This window comes from Taeniopygia guttata, chromosome 5, assembly GCF_048771995.1.
Source record: "Taeniopygia guttata chromosome 5, bTaeGut7.mat, whole genome shotgun sequence".
NCBI lineage: Eukaryota > Metazoa > Chordata > Aves > Passeriformes > Estrildidae > Taeniopygia > Taeniopygia guttata.
In genome coordinates this window covers 31,486,639-31,495,480 of record NC_133030.1, presented here as the reverse complement: position 1 = coordinate 31,495,480, position 8,842 = coordinate 31,486,639, and the positions used below count along the sequence as shown (strand labels likewise).

Below are 8,842 nucleotides of genomic sequence, written 5' to 3'. Positions count from 1 at the left end.
GGCAAGCACAAGTCAGGCAAGCACCTCAATTCCTCTGCAGTCCTGGCAAATAGCTCACTACAGTTCCTTGGTCTGAGGCTCGGCTTCCTTAATGGACTTGCTTTTTAGAAAATTAAGTATTTCTACACACTTTGAAATACTAGGTCTCTGGATTCCATTCTAAATCCCTGTTTTAAATTACTGTACCACTCTCCTGCAGAAGCAGCCAATATAATTTCCTTTGTCATTTACCCCCACACTATAGCAGGTATGACCAGCACACTTACTTGTATCTGTCTTGTAACTACCAATAAGTAGTGCTATCTACTTGTACCTAAGAAGTACCAGATAACTTGCTGCAGGCAAAGCATGCATGGGATGATAGATTCTTTCTGACACACTTTCTGTAATCATGCCAATGTTTTTATAGCTTTACCTGCAAAATGTTGCTACCGAACCTCACTTTTGTAGTACCTGAACTTGGGTAATTGTCAGTATCTTGCTATCAAAGTGCTGAATGTAAGAAATTTATATCTTATACTTGTTTACTGGTCTGAGTTTGCACAGTTAACATAGTAGTGCCAAAATCAAGGAAGAGGAAGATTTTTTTTTTTTTTTAATCAGACCAAGTGTAAGGTATCTTTGAAGGAGGAGCTGTGCTGTGTTTCAACGCCTGATTACTAGAGATTCAGCACACTCCTTTGTGCTTTTCACAGTAAGGAAAGAGACCACATTGCTGGTTTTCCTTAAATTGAAAGCAAGCCCACAGAATGAAGTAAATGCTTACTTGGCTTCATTTAAATATTGCAAAATTGCATCCATGAGAATATTGGAATTTTTACAAAAAAAAAAAAAGATTTGAAATTAACCTCAAACATGTTAAGAAGAGTCGATGTTATTTTAGTATGTGCTAGTCAGGAGGATAAACTATAAAAGCTGTTTAAATAACATTGCTTGTATTTAATCTGAATGTTATTATATGGGCAACAGTGAATTTTCTAAGTATTACTTACTGTATTCAACATGGATATAAAACTTACATACCAAAGTATTTTCATACTTAATAATCTTAAGTGTACTAATATATTTCTGACCTACAATGTTTTGAAAATCACTATTCATTATAAAGGAAGCATGTTTTGATGTCAGCATATTGAATTTATTCCAGGTCACAATAAATTCTAGAGTTTGGTCTAATCTCCAACCTGTACTTGTGCTGAGCTGAACACCCTCACCCAGTTTCTTTCTAAAAATTTATAGCCCTTCAGTAATTTGATTTCCAGTCTTCAGCAGCTATTACTTATCACTTAAGTAAAGCTATTTTCATTAAAGCTTTACTATAGACAGTCACTTTGCCTCAGATTATTTTCAGCCAGTGCATTTGCTGTGAGATTCATCAGAGACTATTGATGTGTATTAGGAAGTTAAGTGCATTGGAGAGAATTGCATTCCTCTGCCAATCCCAGAACCACTCTTGGTTGAGTGTAATCTGTAACAGTCTGTTCCTACAGCAGGCAAACTCTAAAGGCACAGAGTACCAAACCAGCCTTTCTTTTCTACCTGCTCTATTTTTCGGTCTGATGTGTCCAAATCATTTCAGTATAGCAAAATTACAAAAACATCAGCATTTAAGATAGATGGAGGTAGATATAACTTACAGTGTGGGCAAACAGTTAAGTCTTCTGTAAAGAGAAAATTAAGTTTGGGGCAGATTTTCATGGGAGCAATCTGCTTTGCCTATTCCTTTCTTGGGGGAAAACTGTAAGCAGACTAATTCAAGGGGCCTGTGATGTGATACATTAAGCCTGCTCTTATCCATCACCAATTCCAGAGCAGACACACCTACATACAAATGTCTTGTAGAGAGATCAGCTGCGCAGTGCAAGAGGGTTGCAGTGTTTCCCAAAGATGCCCAAGGAAAACAGTACCAAGACTAAGCCAGAATTTGAGCTGTTCCATAATACAGGAAACAACTGCTGGTTCAGTCCACACAACCTTTCAAGCCATATCCCTTGGATAACAGGGAAAAAAAGATTTGTGATTTGTGGTTTTTGGCAGGAACCCCAAAACTGAGCACTCAAGTTTAACTAAAGGGTAGATTTTTATTTCCCATTAAGACATCTCAAGGACATAACTGAATGTAAAAAATCCACGGAGGGGCACATACAGCAAATGTGGTGAAGTACAATGTGAACAGCCCCAGGGGTTCAAATAAGGTAGGACCATTAGCAAACTGGAGGAAAAAAACCCAAAATTCTGCTGAAAATGTTGTACTTTCTTCTCCATTTACACTGAAAAAAATTCAAATCCAACAAATCCTTGTATCTCTAAAAATACAATCAGTCCTGGCTAACAAGTTTATCAAGATGGCAACAGGATGACTATAATACAAAACGTTCACTACTACACTCTGTACACACCTGTTGTCCAAACCCTCCCCAAACCCGTGTAGCAATGGTGCCCCCATTATTTGCTTGCTTGCTGGGCCTGCCTGCGGAGCAGAACGTAGATCTTCTCCTTTATCCAGTCTTTGTTGTACGGCTGGTATGTCTGAGTATCAGCACGGTAACTGCAGAGGAAACAAGAAATGTCAGTCTGCTCTGTAGTACGTCTACCAGAAGAACTTCACAATTAATTGTCCTCAAGTGTATGAGGTAGCAAGTGGTATACAGAAGGTAATATCAGAAGTAGATGGGAATTGCCACTTATCAAATGGATTTATTCTGTTCTCTAAAAAACAGTTGTCAAGCAGATCAGACTGAGCCTGAAACAAAACTGGATGCTCCAAGCACTACTGAGGACTGGACCACTGTGTTCACATTTTAATTCATGCATTTAATTACTGAAGGGAAACAGCAAGTAGAGAATCTTGGTATTCTAGAGCTCAGCCTGCAGAAGAATAGTTCCACCAGGAAACAATCTAATTTGTCTTAAGGAGTCAAACACTTCTTCAACATTACTTCGAAGATTTATTTAAGTTTTCAAGTGTTCAACTTCTGTGTGGAATTTTTTTGAAAATTATTAAGATCAAATTTTTTCCAGAAGCAAAGGCGGATTCACAGATGGATGACAAAGAATTCTTGCCAGCTGGTACTGAGGATGAGCTTACATCTAACAAGGATACTTCATAAATAGCAAACTGAAAACAAGAATCCACAGATGCATTTCTTTGCTACTCAAGGATAGTTGATAAAAGCAGTCCACTTGCAAGGGCCGGAGAATTCAGTTACTCAGGGCATGTTGAATTAAAACAGAATGAGACTGAAAACCAAAAGCAATCTGAGAGAAGTTCTGTGTAGGCTCCTGCCCTCCTTTCTCTCTCAGTCATTAAAGCTGAATATTTTGTTCATGAAGATGCTACTTTCAGTGAATGATTCAAGAACTACTAAAGTCTTGGTCAGTCTTCAAATCTTGCTGTACTTTTATTTCTGATAGATAAGAAGGGTGAGATGGACAGTGGTAAGAAGGTAAGTAAAAATCACAGTTTAACTAATTCCAGAACAATTTATAATTCTTACCTGAGGAAAAAACCCTAAGCATGCTGTTTCTAAGGAAGTCTTACTATTTAAACCCCAGCATGATTGGATCAAGGCCAAAAAAGAGCTTCAGTGTATGTTCATACAGCAGTGGTTCTAGTGCAATGTAAGAAATGCTAGTTTCAGGAAAAGTTACTGATTTTTACCCTCCATCTCCAAATCCTTTCATAATGCTATACAGCAAGAGCAGACATCAAGTACTTCAGGACATTTCCGAGAACACAAAACACGTCTATAACACCTTGTGCTGTGTGTGCCATCTGGTGGAAAGCTATAAGCTGAAGTAGAATTTGGCATGACACTGATTTTAGAAGCCTAATTAAGAAAGGCACAAGACTATTCTAGAAAACAGTTACTACCTCCTAAAACAAGTGGCTAATTTCAGTCTGTTAGATAAACTTTCATCTTGCTGCATCTTGATCACAACAAACTTTTGGCTGCAATGCACTTCTGTAGCCTTTTACCCTACCACAAGTACTGCCCTCAGCTGAAAAAAATCCTGTAACCATTCTGCTTCCTGAGGAACAGGACCAACAGCACAAAGGGAAATTTAAACAGATTCTAGTAGTAATAAAATAGTCAGCTGTATTTAACTGTTGGATTTCAGTCAGTTTCAATGTAAATAAAATCCAAGAGGAACCATTAGTTTCTAAGCCTTCTTTAGAGGTACCTTATATCTATACTCTAACTGGACTGGGCAATTTGCTAGCTGCGATACTGCTGCACTACAGTTACTGCTAAAAACCACACAAAACAGCACTATGTTAAACACACACAAGAGTTTAGAGGGAAGACTTCTGACTTTCCTAAGTCACTGAAATGGATTTGTACAACTGAACTTACACAAGACAGCTGAGGTCTGCCAAGTCATCAATGAAGTCAAACAATTGGCTGATATCATATGTAATGGATGGACTGTTGGGATTCATTCTCTTCAGATGCTCTTCATACATTTTACAGACTCCTACAGAGAAACAAGATTAACCATGCAATATTAAAAGACTCTATGAGCTGAAACTGTTTCAGCTCTTGATCCACAAATAAAAGTTTAGAGATTACCACCATAAAAACAATCACATTTTCTAGAGCTGAAATACTTTTGTTCCTAGCAATTTGCATTGAAACATAGTATTATAAATTCAGGTAAGATGCATGGAAAGAAAAGTTTTAGTGCTGTCAAAGATGTAACTTTTCATGCAGTAAGCTCCAACAGACATCTGGAACTCTTTCTAATAATTTTAAGACAGCAATTAGAACAAATATTCCTACTACACAAACACCTCAGAAACAGACGAACTCTTAAGAATGATCTTTCTTGATCCAAGAGTCAAACAAGGTATTGAGGTAAGAGTGACAGCACAAATGTGTATATACGTTTGAAGCACTTTTATTTATTTAAACTAGTCCACTAAATTCAGATACATTTGAGAAGAATGTAATACTAAAATGAGCACAGAGACTTTACGTGGTCTTTGTTATACTTTTGTTTGCCTCACAAAACCTCCTGCAAGACTAATGTTAAGTGAACAACAGCTCTAATATTTCAATCTTCTTTCCACGCTCATTATGCGTATCAAAGTTTTGCAGGATCTTTACTCTGGCACATGTGCCATGAGACTGCATGTTATGCATCAATTGCACACAATAATTTATTTAATATATTATTTCCAGCAGCAATCTTTGCCTTACAGTGCTAAGAAAAGAATACTGAGAATTAACTGCTGATGCTGCAATGAAATGCATTGAAACAAGTCTGCTGCATGAGCCCAGAAAGAATATTGTCTACTCTCCCAAACTGGATGTGGTTTCATTCTAGTTAAATCAAAACCAGACACTTAATAGAAAAAGGAAGTTTAAGAAACAAATAATAACTAGTTTTTAGTTTGCTAGAACATTAATAAGCTAAAAGCCATGAGTGTTTTTGTGAATTACCTTTGAAAATCATGAAAAACAGCTTATTTTCTCATTAAGTTTGTGAGTATGTCAAAAAGAGGATTTTAACAATACTTTTTAACTCCCATGTCTGCATCCACCTACCTTCCATGCATTCATTCACTGATTCATAATCAGCATATGTTCTGCCTTCTGGCCTCTTGGTAGGCTGGACAAGTAGAATTGTGTGAGACTGGGAAACAAAACAAACACAAAAATACAGGTTACTTGCACACTTTGAATGATTTTGGTTTGAATTTATTTATATGAAAGAAGGAGTAAAAAGAAGCTCAATAGTGAAACACTAGACTAGCAATCAAGGACACAGGCATTTTCCACATAGCATTTACTATTTATGTAAGCTGTGTTAGTAAGTTTTGTTTTCAACTGGTCCTATCAATCCTTATGGAACTTTAAAATGTGTAAAATCACCAGTAAAGAGCTATTGTGTTGAAAAAAAATACCACAGGATCAGTTTTTATTTAGACAGACAAGCAACGCAATAAAGTCAATGTATTACTGCATTTACTTATTTAATTCCAAATGCAAGCTGTTAGTTAAATTTCCAATGCCCAAATCAAAGAGCAAAGAGGGGACCCAACTTAACCACATTGTCATGTTCACTTGAAAGATTTTAACAGAATTAGCTGTTTTAAGTTATCAATTTAACTTCAAGGGAAGTGATACAATAAATCTGCACTTAGCACTCGAGATTATTTCTTGCAAAACAGATGTACTGGTTTTTCCCACTTCAATGAGTTTACTTAAACAGTAATTATGGCACAGAAAACTGTTCCAAATGTTGGAGTCCATAAGCTTTTTCTTCTGCAGGGAAGGCTTAGATGATTGTACACTCTGTGGCTTCCATTATTTCCATAACATTTTTCACTTGGCTACAGCAAGTAATTTGAGCAAAAAAAGCAAGATTTTTGAAGTGTACACAATCTGTGAACTCATTAACAGGTTGCATACCACAGAAAGTTTGCAAGCATACTGCAAATGGCCGTTTCCAGTGCTGCCAGTTGGATCCAACATTTTCAGTGCTAATATATGAGGTGAGCACACAACACAGAGGCATCTGCAGATATCATCTGTCTTAGATTAATCAGCAGCTGACAGAAAAATCCTGACCCATACTTTGGAAATCAGTAAAGATACCAATTCAGTGCTCATGAAAAGCAGTGACAGAAAAGAGAAATGACAAATGTTAGGATTTACAGGACAAAACCCAAACAACAGGACAAATTCTTATCCCATAACTGACAGTGTTCCCATCCTTGGAATACAGTTTTCAGTTCTTTGCCTCAACACAGCAGTAGCAGATTCTGAGAAGTTCAGGAAAATGTTACGCAGAGAAAAAAAAGGAGCGAGGCTTTATTTAATCAGTAATGGAGAAAAGGGGAATTCTGAGCTGCACACTGTAACAACAAAAACCATACAAAGGAGAGGAGATAATTCAAAATCCACTTTCATATGTGCCAGAGGATGATTGACTTGAAGGGAATTCCCCAAGGTGGGCTGGTATCTGGCTGTTCCTAAGTGCACCGTACTTGGAACAGGCATGTCTTAGCAGGGAGTCCAAATGACTGGCAAAGATTACCATAAAATAATTTTTCCAGCACTATCATTTTAATTAGATGGTCACTGAGGAGTGCTAAATGAATGTATAAATTCTGAAATTACCCAGATAATCAGATTACAGAAACATCAGTGAGCCAGACATGTAAGCCAGTTCCTTCAGAACTTCACAGCAGAAATCATTCAGGCTTCTGACTTTAAGCCATTTATCACTTCAGACACTATACAATATCCATTATCAGATACTGGCTCGCAAAAATATGTAAATTAATACCACTGGATCACATGTATTGTAGAATTAATGCTTTTCAAACATTTCTGTGGGAACTTGACATTGTTTTACTTTAAAGGAAAAAAAAATTGTTGGATTTGATAAAATTGCTGATCCTGTCCTACCACGTAGGTACAAATAAATGACAAGCTCAGAAGCCTTAGGGAAGTCTCCATTACCTGCCCTGTGAGCCTAGGTGACAGAACCAAAACAAGGGAAGATCCACAAACCTTTCTGCATTAGCACCAGGTTGTCTGGAGAAGCCCAATATGGACCATTACTATGATGATACATAATGTTGAATTTCTTTGCATTTTCCTTAAAAGCACAGTTGTACTGGCTGCTTTTAAGCAGGACACGGAATGAGGCACCACATGGTTTATATTATACCAATTTTGAACTTCTGGAGAGCGCTTTAGAAATTGCTCCTGCTACCAACAGCAGGTCGGTTAAACTGTAAAACTGGTTAAAGCAGTGCCAAGAGCCAAACCAGCAGGACTTAAAGGCTACACAGCATCTGCCCAAAGAGGTTTCCACCAACTGTAGTGTATTTGACAATAAAGTGGAAAAAAAAAAAGCCCTGAAACAATAAAAGGGGAAGATATACACATATTATAAGGGTAAGATGTGCAGTAATGCAAATACCAACCAGTAGCATACTGCACACACCTAAATGCCAAGCAGAAAAAGTGGCCTAAGGCCCACCATTCATTTTGGCCAACAGGGACAGGGCTTGTAGCTGCACATCATGGCCGAAGTCAACTGCATTGGAGCAAGTACCAGGCAGATAAGGAACTTCGCTGCAAGCCGACAAGCAGCTGTCCTCCCACTGCACAGCAATCACTTGCTTTAGCTCATCTTAATTTATGAGATGAACGCAACAAACCACGTTATTAGGGAGGCCTTTGAGCTTCAGCGTGCCATTCCCAGTGCCCATAAATGCAGCTCCCGCCCTTCCCTCCTTCGAGCAGAGGGGAGGAGCAGGGAAAGCAGCATGGAAAGCGCAGATCAGCCATTTAAGGCCGGCTCATCCGACGGGCGACACTCGCAGGAAAGCGCTGGGCTCCCAGCAGCGCCCCGAGAGGGGCCGAAGCTCTGGGGGAGAGGGGCAGGAGCCTCCAGCGCGCCGCTGCCCGAGCGCCGCTGCCGCCTTTGTGCCCCCGCCCCGTCCGGCCCTGCCCCGCCAAAACGTGCGCCCGCCCGCCCGGGCCCGCACCGGCGGCCGCGGCCCTCCCGCCCGCAGTGACCCGGGGAACAGGGAGAGGAGGGAAGGGAAGGGAAGGCTGCCCCGGCGGGCGCGGCGCTGACGGAGCGCGGCGGTCCCGTCCCGCTCTCACCATGGCGGCTCCGCTCCCTCAGCACCGCCGGCAGAAGTGGCGCGCGGCGATCCCCCACAGGCCCTCGCGCCCGCCGGAAGCGCCGCCGCGCCAACGGCCGCCACCATAGAGCCGCTCGCGCCAGAGCGCCGCGCGCGCATGCGCCCGCGGGGCCGCGGCCAGGCTGGCGGGGGCGGGGCGCGGTCGCCGCCATCTTTGGTGGGGGAGCC

The 8,842-nt window shown here is 40.3% G+C and overlaps 1 protein-coding gene across 1 annotated transcript; it reads right to left on the bottom strand.

The window, feature by feature from the left end:
• Positions 1-2,061: 2,061 nt before the first annotated feature.
• ERH (ERH mRNA splicing and mitosis factor) lies at positions 2,062-8,790 on the bottom strand. The gene is made up of 4 exons (XM_030274454.4): positions 8,634-8,790; positions 5,553-5,640; positions 4,359-4,479; positions 2,062-2,548 (listed from the first exon to the last, which is right to left on the bottom strand). The coding sequence occupies exons 1-4, from the start codon at positions 8,634-8,636 to the stop codon at positions 2,446-2,448; spliced, it is 315 nt and encodes a 104-aa protein (XP_030130314.1). The 5' UTR covers positions 8,637-8,790; the 3' UTR covers positions 2,062-2,445.
• Between the last annotated feature and the right edge of the window lie 52 nt (positions 8,791-8,842).